At 40.1% G+C, this 18,832-nt stretch overlaps 1 protein-coding gene and 1 pseudogene across 5 annotated transcripts; both read left to right on the top strand.

The window, feature by feature from the left end:
• Window positions 1-1,016: 1,016 nt before the first annotated feature.
• LOC106600621 (uncharacterized) lies at window positions 1,017-15,119 on the top strand. 5 transcript variants are annotated; one of them, XR_014380791.1, is made up of 7 exons: window positions 1,021-1,971; window positions 2,817-3,053; window positions 4,593-4,802; window positions 6,174-6,327; window positions 13,528-13,776; window positions 14,059-14,204; window positions 14,571-15,119. XR_014380791.1 is itself a non-coding variant. In XM_082962369.1 (7 exons), the coding sequence occupies exons 2-6, from the start codon at window positions 2,951-2,953 to the stop codon at window positions 14,346-14,348; spliced, it is 735 nt and encodes a 244-aa protein (XP_082818495.1). In that variant the 5' UTR covers window positions 1,849-1,971; window positions 2,817-2,950; the 3' UTR covers window positions 14,349-14,377; window positions 14,571-15,119. The 5 variants fall into 5 exon arrangements, 3 of the variants coding, with proteins under 3 accessions (XP_082818495.1, XP_082818494.1, XP_082818493.1); XM_082962369.1 differs by lacking the exon at window positions 6,174-6,327 and adding an exon at window positions 14,322-14,377 and having other exon boundaries at window positions 1,849-1,971; XR_014380792.1 differs by lacking the exon at window positions 14,059-14,204 and having other exon boundaries at window positions 1,017-1,971.
• LOC145861061 (uncharacterized) lies at window positions 15,110-18,485 on the top strand (annotated as a pseudogene).
• Window positions 18,486-18,832: the final 347 nt, after the last annotated feature.

The following is an 18,832-nucleotide window of genomic DNA, read 5'->3' as shown; positions in this document are numbered from 1 at the left end:
GTCCACATATTCTAAGTCAGAACCGCCCAGAGTAGTGATGCTGGACGGGCGGGCAGGTGCAGGCAGTGATCGGTTGAAGAGCAGGCAGTGATCAGTTGTGAATGTATAATTATGATCTTCACTTTTTATTTTTCTGAAAAAAAGTTAATAAAAGGTAAATAGTAAACAAACTGTAGTAATAAATATAGTGAGAGCAAGTTTGACAGGCTTCTTAGCTAGTTAATTTTGGTCAATGCATTTTGCACTCATTCTCCTGTCTAATTTGTAACATATTAACGCCCTCTCTCCTGTGAGCTAACGTTCTTAGCTAGCTAGTTAGTTAACCCATACTACAGTTAGTTATCAAGCCAACCAGCTTCACGGTAGGTACCCAGAGAGTAACGTTGATGTTGGACTCTAGCTAGTTAATTTAAAAAAAAAATGTTATGTCAAAAAACCATGACTCCACACTGGTTACCAGAAAACATAGCTAACCGTAGTTAGCTAGACCGATACAGTAAGTTAGCTGACAGTACAACTATCATATATGTTAACCCTGCATTCCTATCTAATTAACTAGTTAGCTAGCAACTAAGTTAGTGTTAACGTTAGCTAGCTAGCATGCAAGTATCCAGGCAGAGTTTCTTATGTTAGCATAGAGAAAATAGTTTGCGACATTAACAGAAACTGATAATTAATATAACAACCTTATAAAATTACAAACGTTTTCAGAAATGTTGAGCTTACAATTATCCGCGTGTCGTTGTTATCCGTCTTGAGGAACAAATGTCGGGTGAATGACTTGCTCTTTCTGCTTCTCCCAGTTTTGAGACATGACGGTAATAAATTCCATTGTGATATTGTAAACTAATGATTTGAAATTACAGGTAATTTGTCATTCTGTCTATATCAGAATATCTAACAAGCTATTTGATTTGATTTTAAATCAATATATTTCATTACATTGTGTATATCAAAAAATAATCAAACTTATACTATATGCAATATTGTATAATTGTATTCGTGTATCTCATGCATTTCAATGAGTACAAGCTGATCAGGCTGACCTTCGGCTATATTTGGATCAAAACAGACGGACAATTTTGGGCGAAATAAAGTCTATGATGAACGTCGCCACTGATGCCAAGGCAAAACCAGCGTGAAATTCCCCTTTAACCTGTACTTGTTGGCTTTATTCAATGCAGGATTCTACATGCAGGAGTTAGTCCGTAGCGGGGTGTTTCTGGTTTTGGGTAGGGAAATATGGCGAAGCGGAAGTGCTGTTCGAGTCTGATATCTCCCAGTTCAGTAAAGTTGGTAAGAAGGAATGGAAGACGGAGACAACGAAAAATGAAGCAAACAGACCAAAAGTTGTAAATGAACATCGGCTTCTTTTGGAGCGCGATTCATCAACAATGATCTATTTTTGGGAGATCATTTGAGGTCAGGAAGATGGTGAAGGAGGCATTAGGAAAGGTAGTCAGTCAGAGTGACCAGTAGTGGTTTTGTTATGATTTCATGCGTCGCAGTAGGAGAGAGCATTGTGTTTTTCGGAGCAGGGCACCGATAAAATGTGTTATATCTGGAGTTTCGTTGGAAGAGTGAAGAGTGTCTGCCTACTCATGTGATGCTGTAAGACATGCATTGTCAGCTATTGTGAATAAACCACTGCAGTTATGAAATTGATAAAAGAATGGCCATGTTTCAAGTGTGTGCCGACGGAATATTTTTGGTATTTATTAGGATCCCCATTAGCCGCTGCAAAAGTATCAGAATTGTTCACTTCTCTCATTGACTTCTCAAACCCCGTCTTGGTCTGCTTCACAGGCGTTCTCTGAAGTCTCGCGTTGTTACGTCTCTGGGTTTAGAAACTGGTAGTTGGGGAACAGGAAGTTTCGCGCATGCGCGCATCATTCTTCAGAATAAAGGAGAGGTCAGAATTGTGGAGTCGAGACGACAACTTCTGTGTCCGTTTCAAATGTATATCTAGTGGTATGTAATAGCACGTTATAATATCGAAAGAACATGTCATAACATGCTAGGTAACAAATACGTGAAAATATTATCACGTTTGGTAAAGGTTGTATGTGCTATTTTTGTGTCAAACCGCATGAGTGAACGTGATCACTTTTTTACAAGTCACATAGAGACTTTGGGTTAGTCTGAGTGTATGTATATCATTTCATTAAGGATCAATTCCCCCTCGGTCTGCATCAACGCACTTCAGTGCAGGCAGTGAGGGTGCAGCAGAGAGACAATTTTACGGTTGCACTACTGTTTTGGAGCTAAATGTAATGATTATCAGTTTTCTACATGTGTACTAATATTCAGAGACATTCAGTTTCTGTCTATCAGTAAATATTACTATGGTGTGAACGGAAATACTATTTGTTTTTGATTGGAATAATACAGCGAAGACAAGGTTATTCAGGAAAATAGTGCTGCCTAAAACATACTGCAACCTTGTACTAAAAGTTTTGAGGCATTTATGTTAATTCAGGAGATCTACTATAGATTAAGTTCATTTAGAGTTGTGTAGCCTAATTTAAAGTGTATACTTGGTACTCTGCTCCAGTGAGCTCCTGTGCAAGTCAAGCACAGATCTCATTTCAGTAGATCTGGTAGCTAAGCATTGACAAAACATTAATTAATTCACATTAGACAGTCACCTCAAGTTTCTACTGTTTGAGCTTATGTTCGTCATATAGAATATTATCTCAACAGTATTGTGGAGCTCCTGCACCTAAATATAAACCATATTTTTAGAAAATAAAGTATTGACAGTTCTGACACTAACTTTTGAGTCTGTTTCTCTTTATTACTACTGGCTGACTCAGATTAAGTCTGAGGCCGCTAACATCAACAGTGAGGACAAACCCAGCCTGCCTCTCTCCTTCCACACTGTCCAAACCTACAGTCACTGGCTCCTGATTGTGACAGCGGAGCCCAGTTTGCTCTGCAGGATCCAGAGATGGCATCAGTGAAGCTGGAAGACTGCAGTCAAACACTGGAGCTGAATGTCAACATTAAAGATGAAGAAGAGGAGGAGAAGATTAGGAAATCTGTTTCTCATGGTAAGCACAGGTTCTATCTAAGTTTGTGTTTTTCATTCCAACTTCCCACTGTGCATGAAAAGTTACTGTAAAACTATTTTATTTCACCTTTATTTAACCAGGTAGGCCAGTTGAGAACAAGTTCTCATTTACAACTGCAACCTGGCCAAGATGAAGCAAAGCAGTATGACAAAAACAACAGACTTACACATGGAATAAATAAACATACAGTCAATAACACAATAGAAAAATCTATATGCAGTGTGTGCAAATGTAGTAAGATTAGGGAGGTAAGGCAATAAATAGGCCGTAGTGGCGAAATAATTACAATTTAGCATTAACACTGGAGTGATAGATGTGCAAGTCGATATACTGAGGTGCAAAACAGCAAAAATAAATAACAATATGGGGATGAGGAAGTTGGGTGGGCTATTTACAGATGGGCTGTGTACAGGAGCAGTAAGCTGCTCTGACAGCTGATGCTTAAAGTTAGTGAGGGAGATATGTCTCCAGCTTCAGTGATTTTTGCAATTCGTTCCAGTCATTGGCAGCAGAGAACTGGAAGGACAGGTGGCCAAAAGAGGAGTTGGCTTTGTGGATGACCAGTGAAATATACCTGCTGGAGCGCTTGCTACGGGTGGGTGTTGCTATGGTGACCAGTGAGCTGAGATAACGTGGGGCTTTACCTAGCAAAGACTTATAGATGACCTGGAGCCAGTGGGTTTGGTGACCAATATGAAGCGAGGGTCAGCCAATGAGAGCATACAGGTCGCAGTGGTGGGTAGTATATGGGGCTTTGGTGACAAAACAGATGGCACTGTGATAGACTACATCCAATTTGCAGAGTAGAGTGTTGGAGGCTATTTTGTAAATGACTTCGCCGAAGTCAAGGATCGGTACCATAGTCAGTTTTACGAGGGTATGTTCGACAGCATGAGTGAAGGAGGCTTTGTTGCGAAATAGGAAGCCGATTCTAGATTTAATTTTGGTTTGGAGATGCTTAATGTGAGTCTAGAAGAAGCGTTTACAGTCTAACCAGACACTTAGGTATTTGTAGTTGTCCACATATTCTAAGTCAGAACCGTCCAGTTGCACTACTGTTTAAATGCTAAATGTAATGATTATCGGTTTTCTACGTGTGTAATGATATTGACACATTCAGTTTGTCTTTATCTATAAACGTTACTATGGTGTGAACAGGAAATACAATATGTTTTTAGAAGTAAAACACTGAATACAAGGTTATTAACGAAAATAAACTGTAACCTTGTACTAAATGGTTTTTGAGTAATTTATGCATTTTTCTTCTATTGGTTAAATATTAGCTCAAAAGTATTATGGAGCTCCTGCACCTAAATATAAACCATACTGGCAACCAAAATGTTTATCGGCAACTATTTCAGTCCAAGTCAAGCACTGAATTAGATAATTGAACAATACAAATTATAATATATTTAATAGAGAATAAAGACCTTTCCAGAACTGTCAAGAAAATAACTTTTGTGTCTGTTTCTCTTGTACTACTTGCCGACTCGGTTATGAGGCCGGTAACATCAACAGTGACGACAGACCCAGCCTGCCTCTCTCCTTCCACACTGAGTCCAAACCTACAGTCACTGGGTCCTGATTGTGACAGTGGAGCCCAGTTTTCACTGCAGGATCCAGAGATGGCATCAGTGAAGCTGGAAGACTGCAGTCAAACACTGGAGCTGAATGTCAACATTAAAGATGAAGAAGAGGAGGAGAAGATTGGGAAATCTGTTTCTCATGGTAAGAGCAGGTTCTATCTAAGTTTGTTGTTCATTCCAACTTCCCGCTGTGCATGAAAAGTTGTAGTGGAACTGTTTCAATGAGAAGGTAGATGTTATTTCATGCTACTTGCATGGTTTGACACCAGTATTGTCAGCATGTGTTTTATTCACTGGGCTATCTGGAGTGATCAGATAGTAGACTAAAGATGTGAAGTAAAACAGCCAGTGTTTTAAAGTTATATGAAATGAGTCTATAGTTACTAACCCTTGTGATAGTGAGTGGAGGATGATATGAAATGAGTCTGTGTAGTTAGTAACCCTTGTGATAGTGAGTGGAGGATGATCTGAAATGAGTCTATAGTTTCTAACCCTTGTGATAGTGAGTGGAGGATGATATGAAGTGAGTCTGTATAGTTACTAACCCTTGTGATAGTGAGTGGAGGATGATATGAAATTAGTCTGTGTAGTCTTTAAGGAATACCTAGGATAGGATAAAGTAATCCTTCTAACCCCCCCCCTTAAAAGATTTAGATGCACTATTGTAAAGTGGTTGTTCCACTGGATATCATAAGGTGAATGCACCAATTTGTAAGTCGCTCTGGATAATGTAATGTAAATGTAGTTACTAACCCTTGTGATAGTGAGTGGAGGATGATCTGAAATGAGTCTGTGTAGTTACTAACCCTTGTGATAGTGAGAGGAGGATGATATAGGTCATAATTTTTTACTTATGAGTTACTTTTAGAATAGTTTTATTCTCCATTTTGTATTGCACAGCCTACTTATGTGAATACGTACAGGTAGCCTAGTGGTTAGAGCGTTGAGCCAGTAAACGAAAGGTTGCTGGATCAAATCCCTGAGCTGACAAGGTAAAAATAAACTTGGCAAAGAAAGAGATGACCTCTTACTGTCAACTGCGTTTATTTTCAGCAAACTTAACGTGTAAATATTTGTATGTAAATAACAAGATTCAACAACTGAGACATAAACTGAACAAGTTCCACAGACATGTGACTAACAGAAATGGAATAATGTGTCCCTGAACAAAGGGGTGGGTCAAAATCAAAAGTAACAGTCAGTATCTGGTGTGGCCACCAGCTGCATTAAGTACTGCAGTGCATCTCCTCATGGACTGCACCAGATTTGCCAGTTCTTGCTGTGAGATGTTACCCCACTCTTCCACCAAGGCACCTGCAAGATCCCAGCCATTTCCTGGGGGACTGTCCCTAGCCCTTACCCTCCGTTCCAACAGGTCCCAGACGTGCTCAATGGGATTGAGATCCGGGCTCTTCGCTGGCCATGGCAAAACACTGACATTCCTGTCTAGCAGGTGTGATGTTCGGATGTACCGATCCTGTTCAGGTGTTGTTACACGTGGTCTATTCCACAGGCCAAAATCAACATCCTCACCAATTCTATGTAAAGGAGATGTGTCCCGGAGGAGGCAGCAGCAGCTACCCACTTCTCCAGTGCTTACTGTGTAAATTGGGAGGTGCTGGAACCAAGAGTGAGCCTGAGAGGGGGGTGACCTGGGGGTCTCTGAGGTACCAGAACACATTAAATAAAATACCTTTTATAATAAAGCATTGCATGCATTATCATGACTTTTGCATACTGGCATAATATAATTGTTTTATTTTATTTAACTAGGCAAGTCAGTTTAAGAATAAATTCTTATTTACAATGACGGCCTATGGGACTCCCAATCGCGGCCGGATGTGATACAGACTGGATTCGAACCAGAGACTGTTGTGATGCCTTTTGCACTGAGATGCAGTGCCTTAGATCACTGTGCCACTCGGGAGCAGTGGAGTTGAACCGCTTACAGAAGTTACACACATTGAGTACATTTTTTGTAGCCTGGAGTCCAGGAAAAATGTGGCCTTTTACAAACGGATTTCATGCAGTTCTACATCTTTTTAGATGACTGGGACTGATGACCAAAATGACAGGCTACTTTGACACTGAGACTCTGAGGTCTCTAATCCATCAATAGCCTAGGCCAGGTGTGAGGAGAAACACATTGTACAATATGAGGAGGAAGTTATAGTCCTTAACAAGCTTTACAGTTTCACGGACTCACCCAATGATGTGCAGCTCACTCACTGGCCAAAAGCTCATCTCTCTCTTGCTTTACTTTGTAAAACAATGCTGTTCGCTCAATAGGCCTATTTGGAAGTTGATAACTTGGTAACATACAGACAGATTAGTATTTTATTTTCAGCAGGATCCATTTGCTTTACAACCTGTGTTTTCCAGTGACTGTATTAGAAATATTGCTAAAGGCCTGTTTTGGCTGCATGCTGTTCACTGACAGATTTGGCACACGTTCCTGACTGTAGACATGCCTTGTGATTTGGCTACACACAATCCACAGCTAGGCTATTTAAAAAATAAATAGTTATTGATCCTCTATGGCTAAATTATAGTCTTACTCCTGGTGCAGTATTGGGTATTACTTAATTTCTCAGACTGCTGTTCTATTCTATTAGGAAATAAATGAAGTGCAATGCTGGAGAGATGAGTTGCTGGCTCATGTCTATAACAGCACAGAGAGGGAGAGAGATCATAGAAAGTGAATCTCATTGTAGTTCTGTGAGAGATACAGGCGTGCTTCTCTCTCACCACAGCAATGGCCACGCTTTGGTCTAAATAGGCTACAATGTTGCATAAACCGTAAACCAGGGACGGCCCAACATTAATACAGTCTTAGAATATCAGGCATGTTTTCACATTACGTTTTTTAGGAGGCATGACAATTAGAAAGTAATTAGGATTTTTACATTGCAAACAGTGGATATTATTTTTCATGCCACTAGAGGTACAGTTTACATGCACTTAGGTTGCACTCATTAAAACTTGTTTTTCAACCACTCCACAAATTTCTTGTTAACAAACTATACTTGGCCTCCCGGGTGGAGCAGTGGTCTCTGGAGGCACAGCCAGAGACCACTGGGTTCGAGCCCAGGCTCTGTCGCAGCCAGCCGCGACCGGGAGGTCCATGGGGCGGCGCACAATTGGCCTAGCGTCGTCCGGGTTAGGGAGGGTTTGGCCGGCAGGGATATCCTTGTCTCGTCGCGCACTAGCGACTCCTGTGTCGGGCCGGGCGCAGTGCACGTTGACCAGGTCGCCAGGTGTACAGTGTTTCCTCCGACACATTGGTGCGGCTGGCTTCCGGGTTGGATGTGCATTGTGTCAAGAAGCGGTGCGGCTTGGTTGGGTTGTGTTTCGGAGGACGCATGGCTCTCGACCTTCGCCTCTCCCGAGTCCGTACGGGAGTTGCAGCGATGAGACAAGACTGTAACTACCAAATGATAACCACGAAATTGGGGAGAAAAAAATGGTTAAAATAAATAAATAATATTAATTTTTATTTTTTTTACTTTAGTTTTGGCAAGTCGGTTAGGATATCTACTTTGTGCATGACACAAGTCATTTTTCCAGCAATTGTTTACAGACAGATTATTTCACTTATGATTCACTATCATAATTCCAGTGGGTCAGAAGTTTACATACACTAAATTGACTGTGCCTTTAACCTGTTATGGCTAGGGGGCAGTATTTTCACAGCTGGATAAAAAACGTACCCGATTTTAATCTGATTATTACTCCTGCCCAGAAACTAGAATATGCATATAATTATTAGCTTTGGATAGAAAACACTCCAAAGTTTCTAAAACTGTTTGAATGGTGTCTGTGAGTATAACAGAACTCATATGGCAGGCAAAAACCTGAGAAGATTCCATGCAGGAAGTGCCCTGTCTGACAATTTCTTGCCCTTCTTGATTATCTCTATCCATTACAGAGGATCTCTGCTGTTACGTGACACTTCCTACGGCTCCAATGGGCTCTCAGAAGGCGGCAAAAAGCTGAATCGTGGCTTTTGCAGGCTCTGGCTGAAAAAAAGTAGCGTGTTTGGGTAGTGGCTGGTTACAGTACTGTGAGACTCAGGCTCGTGCCCGCGTCGACCCCATGCCTTGTTTTCTTTCGTCTGTTTACCTAAACGTAGATTCCCGGTCGGAATATTATCGCTTTTTTACGAGAAAAATGGCATAAAAATTGATTTTAAACAGCGGTTGACATGCTTCGAAGTACGGTAATGGAATATTTAGAAATCTTTTGTCACGAATTGCGCCATGCTCGTGACCCTTATTTACACTTCGGATAGTATCTTGAACGCACGAACAAAACGCCGCTATTTGGATATAATGATGGATTATTTTGAACCAAACCAACATTTGTTATTGAAGTAGAAGTCCTGGGAGTGCATTCTGACGAAGACAGCAAAGGTAATAACATTTTTCTAATAATAAATCTGACTTTGGTGAAGGCTAAACTTGCTGGGTGTCTAAATAGCTAGCCCTGTGATGCCGGGCTATGTACTCAGAATATTGCAAAATGTGCTTTCACCGAAAAGCTATTTTAAAATCGGACACCTCGATTGCACAAAGGAGTTCTGTATCTATAATTCTTAAAATAATTTATGTTTTTTGTGAACGTTTATCGTGAGTAATTTAGTAAATTCACCGGAAGATTGCGGTGGGAATGCTAGTTCTGAACGTCACATGCTAATGTAAAAAGCTGGTTTTTGATATAAATATGAACTTGATTGAACAAAACATGCATGTATTGTATAACATAATGTCCTAGGGTTGTCATCTGATGAAGATCATCAAAGGTTAGTGCTGCATTTAGCTGTGGTTTTGTTTTTTGTGACATTATATGCTAGCTTGAAAAATGGGTGTCTGATTATTTCTGGCTTGGTACTCTGCTGACATAATCTAATGTTTTGCTTTCGCTGTAAAGCCTTTTTGAAATCGGACAGTGTGGTTAGATAAAGGAGAGTCTTGTCTTTAAAATGCTGTGAAATAGTCATATGTTTGAAAAATGGAAGTTTTTGTATTTTTGAGGAATTTGTAATTCCCGCCACGCCTATCATTGGATATTGGAGCAGGTGTTCCGCTAGCGGAACGTCTAGATGTAAGAGGTTTTAAACAGCTTGGAGAATTCCAGAAAATGTCATGGCTTTAGAAGCTTCTGATAGTGTAATTGACATCATTTGAGTCAATTGGAGGTGTAGCTGTGGATGTATTTGAAGGCCTACCTTCAAACTCAGTGCCTCTTTGCTTGACATCATGGGAAAATCAAAAGAAATCAGCCAAGACCTCAGAAAAAAATTCTAGACCTCAAGTCTGGTTCATCCTTGGGAGCAATTTCCAAACGCCTGAAGGTACAACGTTCATCTGTACAAACAATAGTACGCAAGTATAAACACCATGGGACCACGCTGCCATCATACCGCTCAGGAAGGAGACGCGTTCTGTCTCCTAGAGATGAACATTCCTCTGGTGCGAAAAGTGCAAATCAATCCCAGAACAACAGCAAAGGACCTTGTGAAGATGCTGGAGGAAACGGGTACAAAAGTATCTGCATCCACAGTAAAACGAGTCCTATATCGACATTATCTGAAAGGCCGCTCAGCAAGAGGCGGCCTTTCAAAACCACCATAAAAAAGCCAGACTACGGTTTGCAACTGCACATGGGGACAAAGATCGTACTTTTTGGAGAAATGTCCTCTGGTCTGATGAAACAAAAATAGAACTGTTTTGCCATAATGACCATTGTTATGTTTGGAGGAAACAGGGGGAGGCTTGCAAGCCGAAGAACATCATCCCAACCATGAAGCACGGGGGTGGGAGCATCATGCTGTAGGAGGGACTGGTGCACATCACAAAATAGATGGCTTCATGAGGATGGAAAATTATGTGGATATATTTAAGCAAATAGGTCTTCCAAATGGACAATGACCCCGAGCATACTTCCAAAGTTGTGGCAAAATGGCTTAACCTCTCAAGGGTGTGTGGGACGGTAGCGTCCCACCTGGCCAACATCCGGTGAAATTGCAGAGCGCGAAATTCAAAAATCCTAAATTCAAATCTTTAACATTCTTGAAAATATGTTATACATCAAAATAAAGCTTAACTTCTTGTTAATCCAGCCGCTGTGTCAGATTTGAAAAAGGCTTTACAGCGAAAGCAAACCATGCGATTATCTGAGGACAGCGCCCTGCATACAAAACCATGAAAAAGATATTTCAACCAGGCAGGTGCGCCACAAAAGTCAGAAATAGCGATATAATTAATGCCTTTGAAGATCATCTTCTGTTGGCACTCCAAAATGTCCCAGAAACATCACAAATTGTCCTTTTGTTCGATTATGTCCCAAAAATGGCAATTTATTTGGCGCGTTTGACTAAGAAATACACCGGTTTAAACTCGCCCAACATGCCTACAAAGTATCTAATAAGTTACCTGTAAACTTGGTCCAAACATTTCAAACAATGTTCCTAATCCAACCTCAGGTACCCTAAAACGTAAATAATCAATACAATTTAAGATGGAATAAACTGTTTCTAATACCGGATAAAAACAACATGGAGCACGCTCCTGTTCACGCTCACCAAAACAGTAGAGTCCACCTGGAGTGACACTGACAATGAATAGGACTACTTCTTCATTTCTCAAAAGAAAAACATCATACAATTTCTAAAGACTGTTGACATCTAGTGGAAGCCATAGGAACTGCAACCAGGTTCCTAATAATAAGGGTATCCTATAGAAAACCATTGGAAAATCCTATGACCTCAATTTTGTTTTTCCTTGATGTTTTGTCCTCGGGGTTTCGCCTTACAAATCAGTTCTGTTATACTCACATTATTTTAACAGTTTTAGAAACTTTAGAGTGTTTTCTATCCACTTATTGTGGGACTAACTTATTGTGGGAAGCTTGTGTAAGGCTACCCAAAACGTTTGACCCAAGTTAAACAATTTAAAGGCAATGCTACCAAATACTAATTGAGTGTATGTAAGCTTCTGACCCATTAGGAATGTGATGAAAGAAATAAAAGCTGAAATAAATTATTACCTCTGCTATTATTCTGACGTTTCACATTTTTAAAATAAAGTGGTGATCCTAACTGAACTAAGACAGGGAATTTTTACTAGGATTAAATGTCAGAAATTGTGAAAAACTGAGTTTAATTGTATTTGGCCAAGGTGTATGTAAACTTCCAACTTCATCTGTAGTCTACCTGACCCTGGCAAATGGTTTCTGGAACGAAGACTGCAAAACTGAGAGGTGCTGGAGGATCCGGCTCAAATTAAGCACCGCCCTTCTCATATAATGAGGTAGGGCCATCCCAAGGATCCCTGAATGTATGGACGATTGCACCAAAGATAGGCCACAACCAGTCGTTTCCGATGTGGAACAGATGAGGCATAGTGGGCAGAGCCAAGCACCAGCTACCGAGATCCAATTTGCCGCGTTCTAGCACACATCTGCATATTTCTGTTAGCCACCACCTCCTCTGTGAAGCACTTGTGTGCAATATTCCTTCTGAACAACACAATTTAAAAAAATACCCTTTGCAAAAGTTAAAGTCTACAAAACTTAGTCCACTCTGTTCATAACAGATTTTAGTTTTGGGAACAGAACTATATTAAGATAGATGTTTCATTGATTAGAACATTTGCAGAATGTCAGCCAAAATCCATCTCGTTCCATCTTCTCCCACTGCCGGCCATCGGGCTTCCTCTCTCTACCATATTTGGTAGTGAGTGGAAACGCTAAGCGAATGCTTCACATTTATTAATCCGGTGAAAAATCTGTCTCTTGTTCTGTGGTTGCACTGTGGTAGTGGGGGAACAGGAAGTTCCAGGCTGGCACACACCATTCTTCAGAATAAAGAAAGCGCAAGAACTGTGATGTTAAGAAGATAACCTTTTGTGTCTGTTTCTATTTATTAATACAGGTATGGAATAGCAGGTTTAAACTTCCTAATATCAAAAGAACATGTCATACCATGCTAGGTAACAAATCTGTTAAGGTATTATCACGTTTGGTAAAGGGTTGATTTGTTATTTTTGTGTCAAACCAAGTGAAGAACATAACTATTTTACAAGCCACATAGCTAGAGACTTTGGGATTGTCTGAGTGGATGTACATAATTTTCTCAATGTCATTTCATAAATAATCCATTTATTTGAGATTTCTGAGTTCGTTTTGCATGTTATTGGTTTTGTGTAAAATTCACAAGCTGGGAAAACCGCGGCGCCCACTCTGTCTGCGTCGAAGAGAGTCAATTTTATGTAGTAATATTCAGACTCATTCAGTTTCTATCTTTGTCTATAAATGTTAATATGATGTGAACGGGAAATACAATTGGTTTTTGATTAACATAATACAATGAAGACAAGGTTATTCAGGAAAATAGTACATAGTGCTGCCTAAAACATACTACAACCTTGTACTAAATGGTTTTTGAGTCATTTATTAATTTATGTAAATCCAATAAATCTACTATAGGTTAAGATTAGTTACGTTGTGTAGCATATACTTTGTCTAATTTGAATAAATTCATGTTTTGTTGTCAATGCTTACCTACCTGATCTATTGAAATGAGATGGACAGGAGCTCACTGCAGCTGAGTACCGGCACTTCAATTTTCCACTGCTTGAGCTCATGTTCTTATAGAATATTACCTCAACAGTATTGTGGAGCTCCTGCATCTAAATATTAACAGTACCGCCCCCAAAATGAGTATCGACAACTATTTCAGTCCAAGTCAAGCACTGATTTAGATAATTGAACAAGAAAAAATTTAATATATTGTAATAGAGAATAAAGAACGTGCCAGAACTGTCATGACAATAACTTATTGTGTCTGTTATTCATTGTTACTACAGGACGACTAGAATTAAATCTGAGGCCGGTAACATCAATAGTGAGGACAAACCCAGCCTGCCTCTCTTCTTCCACACTGAGTCCAAACCTACAGTCACTGGGTGCTGATTGTGACAGTGGAGCCCAGTTTGCACTGCAGGATTCAGAGATGGCATCAGTGAAGCTGGAAGACTGCAGTCAAACACTGGAGCTGAATGTCAACATTAAAGATGAAGAAGAGGAGGAGAAGATTGGGACATCTGTTTCTCATGGTAAGAGCAGGTTGTATCTGACGAAGTTTGCTGTTCATTCCAACTTCCCACTGTGTATGAAAAGTTGCAGTAGAACTGTTTCATGATGAACTGTTTCAATGAGAAGGTAGATGTTATTTTATGCTACTCACACTTGCATACCAGTATTGCCAGCATTTTGTTTTATTCACTGGGTTATCTGGAGTGATCAGAGATTAGACTAAAGAAGTGAAGTAGACAAACTGCCAGTGTTTTACAGTTCTATGAAATTACTCTTCTTTTTTTAACCTTTTTTTTATCTAGGCAAGTCAGTTAAGAACAAATTATTATTTACATTGACGGCCTACCCCCGGCCAAACCTGGACGATGCTGGGCCAATTGTGCGCCGCCCTATGGGACTCCCAATCATGGCCGGATGTGATACAGCCTGGTTACTAACCCTTGTCATAGTGAGTGGAGGATGATATGGCTCATAATGTTCACGACTTTTACCCACTTTTAGAATAGTTTTATTCCCTTTGTATTGTACAGCCTACTGATATGAATACGTATGTCACCCGCTACAGCCAGAAGAGGACTGGCCACCCCTTTGAGCCTGGTTCCTCTCTACGTTTCTTCCAAGGTTCTTGCTTGCTAGGGAGTTTTTCGTGGCCACTTTGCTTCTACACCTGCATTGCTTGCTCTTTGGGGATTGAGGCTGGGTTTCTGTAAAGCACTTTGTGGCAACTTCTGATGTAATAATGGCTACATAAAATACATTTGATTGACATGTATATCACACCAATTGACTGGTTCTTCTGATGTTGTTCACACAGGAGACCGTGTTGAGACATCCTCTACATCCAGAGTGCAACAGCAGGAAGATCACAGAGCTAAGAGGTCTCACCACTGCCCACATTGTGAGGAGATTTTCCCATTTCTATCAAAGCTAAAAATACACCTCAAAATACACCCAGGAGAGAATCAGTATTCCTATACTGACGGTGGGAAGAATTTCACCACATCCAAGGCTCTGACAGTTCATCAGAGAGTGCAGACAAGAGAGAAGACTTACTCCTGCTCTGATTGTATAAAATGCTTCACAACATCAACTTGGCTAAAAGTTCATCAGAGAACACATACAGGAGAGAAGCCTTACTCCTGCTCTGATTGTATAAAATGCTTCACAACATCAGCTAAGCTAAAAGTTCATCAGAGAACACACACAGGAGAGAAGCCTTACTTCTGCTCTGCCTGTGGGGCGAGTTTCTCTCTAATGTGCAACTTAAAACGACATGAACGTATACACACAGAGAAGCTTTACTCCTGCTCTGACTGTGCGGCGAGTTTCTCTCTACTGTGCAAATTAAAATGACATGAATGCATACACACAGGAGAGAAGCCTTACTCCTGCTCTGACTGTGGAAAGAGTGTCTCTCCTGGGCCACTTAAAAATACACCAACATATACATACTGGAGAGAAGCCTTACTCCTGTTCTGACTGTGGAAAGAGTTTCTCTCGACCGGGCCATTTAAAAACACATGAACAAAAACATACAGGAGAGAAGCCTTACTCCTGCTCTGACTGTGGAAAATGCTTCACAACATCAACTGAGCTAAAAATTCATCAAAGAACACCCACAGGAGAGAAGCTGTACTCCTGCTCTGAGTGTGTAAAATGCTTCCCAACATCAACTAGGCTAAAAGTTCATCAGAGAACACACACAGGAGAGAAGCCTTACATCTGCTCTGACTGTGCGGCGAGTTTCTCTCTACTGTGTAACTTAAAACGACATGAAAGTATACACACAGGAGAGAAGCCTTACTCCTGTTCTGACTGTGCGGCGAGTTTCTCTCTACTGTGTAACTTAAAACGACATGAATGTATACACACAGGAGAGAAGCCTTATCACTGCACTGACTGTGAGAAGAGATTCTACAGATTGGGCCATTTAAAAAGACACCAATGTATACATAAAGGAGAGAAGCCTCATTTCTCTAAGACCAGCTAATATTAGACACTCCACTTAAGTATCATGTCATTAAATAATTGGCAACGTTGAATTGGATCAAGTGAGGAAAGTGTAAAACACTATTGTAATCCTATAGTTTCTCACTGTGAGAGAACTGTGCCGAGGAAAGGGAGCGTTATAGCATGTTAGCCTCTCTTTACTTTACTGATCAGTGTGCACCTTGTCAGTTTTGTTAATCTCAATAACTTTACATTAGAAACTAACTTAGGGTTGAATATCCTCTGTGAGACGTCTCACAATGGAGTCTGATGGTTGACTGGGTGGTACTGCTTCCCTCTGAAGTTTTCTGTGGGATTGAGCTGGTAGACACAACATACTCTGAGTGTACAAAACATTAAGGACACCATGACATAGACTGACCAGGTGAATCCAGGTGAAAAGCTATGATCCTTAATGATGTATTTGTGGTGTATTTATTATGGATCTCCATTTGCTTTCATCAAAAAACAAGAAACTGCGGTGGGCTAAGGAATGAAAAGACTGGACACTGGATAACTGGGAACATATTGCCTGGTCTGATGAATCCTGGTTCCAGCTGTTTCATGCTGATGGGAGGACTAGAGTATGGAGGAAACCACGAGTACATGCATCCAGTGGTGGGAAAATTACCTGTCATATTTAAGTAAAAGTAATGATACCTTAATAGAAAATTACTCAAGTGAAAGTCACCCATTAAAATACTACTTGAGTAAAAGTATTTGGTTGTAAATATACTTAAGTATCAAAAGTAAAAGTATGAATAATTTCAAATTCTTTAAATTAAGCAGACCAGATTGCACAATTGTCTTGTTTTTAAAAAAAATATTACGGATACCCAGGGGCACATTCCAACGCTCAGACATCATTTACAAACAGAGCATTTGTGTTTAGTGAGTCCGCCAGATCAGAGGCAGTAGGGATGACCAGGGATGTTATCTTGAGAAGTGTGTGAATTGGACCACTTTCTGTCACGCTAATCATAAAAAATGTAAGGAGTACTTTTGGGTGTCAGGTAAAATGTATGAAGTAAAAAATATTTTATTTTCTTTAGGAATGTAGTGAAATAAAAGTAGAAGTTGTCAACAATATAAATAGTAAAGTACAGATGCCCCCAAAAACTACTTAAGTAGTTCTTTAAAAAAAATTGACTTCATTACTTTACACCACTATATGCATCCATGCCGTGTGTCAGCATTGCAGGCTGGTGGTGTGATGGCGTAGGGTGTGTTTTCAGGGCCCACATTGGGCCCCTTGATAAAAGATGAACAATGTTTGAATCCTACAGGATGTCTAAACATCATTGCCAATCAGGTGCATCTCTTCATGGCAGCAGTGTATCCATCTGCAAGTAGATATTTTCAGCAGGATTATGCCCCATGCCACAAAGCTTGTCCAGGAATGGTTCCAAGAACATGACAGTGAATTCAGCTTACTGCAGTGGCCTGCCGAGTCACCAGATCTCAATCAAATTGTGCATCTGTGGGAAGAGATGGAACAAGCTATTCGGAGTAGATCCACTCCCAGCCAATTTGACACAATTGTAGGAAGCATTGGAGTCAACATGGACCAGCATCCCTGTGGAACACTCTCAACACCTTGGACAGTCCATGCCGTGATGATTTGAGGCTGTTCTGAGGATAAAGGGGGGTGCAACTCAATATTAGGAAGGTGTTCCTAATGTTTTGTGCACTCAGTGTATATCAGATAAAGATGGTGTGATGATCCGTTTTTAGCATTAGTTTGGGTGGATTATTTTATATTACTAAACAACTTTTGTTTAATGATAAATGTAGAGCTTGTATGTATATCATGCACTTTTTTAAATCTGTCATTGTGCCCTTGAGCAAGGCAATTAACCCGTATTTGTCCAGTAAGTCACTCTTATCCAGAAATCTGCTAAATTACACAAATGTAATGAAAAATGTTTGTACATGAATTCATGCTCGGCAACCTCTCTTGTGTATAATTAAATGAAATAAACAGTTTGAAGTGAAATACTGTATATACAATACACAACATTAATGCTTTGTTGACCCTGTCCCTCTGGCCAGGGTAATAGTAAGCTGGATTTTGCAGCTGCTGTTGTTAGTAGCCTACAGTTTCCATACAATACAGCATGTCAGATCACAAATGATTAGGTGTATAGTCTTCTACATTTTTGAAAGAGTTTTTGCTTGTGTCTCTTAACTTTTCCTTGTGGTAAAAATGTGGGTAAAACAAAGTGTGAATTAAAAGTGTGAATCTCGGAGCATCGTAGCACCATTAGGTTCAGGAAATCCACTTTTTGGAAGCGAACCACTTGATTTCGTCCCTACGTTATATCGGCATCGAACATGTCACCCTCCCTAGGAGAGGGGGTGACACTGACAATTTATTAAAACGAGAGGCTGCCTGGATCTTTCATTTAAAGACCCTCGCTCCCTTCGGTCTCAACATAGACTTGGATCTGAAGCCATTCTTGTGATTGTGCTATTCATTGTAAATGTTTATAGGCCTATGTAGCAAAATTGTATCTATGATCGTATGCTCTCATTCATGTTTTTAGCATGTTATTTTTATATCTGAGAATTAACCAATGATATCGGCACACCCGGGCATGATTACAGACACCTGTGTGTGTCCTTTGACACTATATGAACTAGTGACCCAGACTGTTTGTCATTATACCCTGATGAAGACAGCTTGTCTGTGGAAACGTTGTATATTAGGTAATTAAATGATTGCGTCTGAGCTTCTAAAGTGTGGGTCTCTCCTTTCCTTTTTCGAGTGTTCTACTCTGTTAGCCAGCACCTCGCCTAAACAGGTGTATGCTTCTATTGCCTCCAGGTCTCTGTAAGTCATGGATATAATATGTCTCTGTTTGTAAGTCATGGATATAATATGTCTCTCTCTGTTTGTAAGTCATGGATATAATATGTCTCTCTCTGTTTATAAGTCATGGATATAATATGTCTCTCTCTGTTTATAAGTCATTGATATAATATGTCTCTGTCTGTTTATAAGTCATGGATATAACATGTCTCTGTCTGTTTATAAGTCATGGATATAATATGTCTCTCTCTGTTTATAAGTCATGGATATAATAT

This window comes from Salmo salar, chromosome 16, assembly GCF_965601325.2.
Source record: "Salmo salar chromosome 16, fSalSal1, whole genome shotgun sequence".
NCBI lineage: Eukaryota > Metazoa > Chordata > Actinopteri > Salmoniformes > Salmonidae > Salmo > Salmo salar.
Note: the sequence above shows the minus strand (reverse complement) of the source record. Positions and strands in the feature narration are given on the sequence as shown.

Coding starts and splice junctions, on each gene's coding strand:
- LOC106600621 (XM_082962367.1), top strand. CDS start 2,951: ATGGCATCAGTGAAGCTGGAAGACTGCAGTCAAACACTGGAGCTGAAT. Junction 3,054..4,592: donor TAGGAAATCTGTTTCTCATG/GTAAGCACAGGT, acceptor TAACATCAACAG/TGACGACAGACCCAGCCTGC. Junction 13,777..14,570: donor TGGGACATCTGTTTCTCATG/GTAAGAGCAGGT, acceptor TTGTTCACACAG/GAGACCGTGTTGAGACATCC.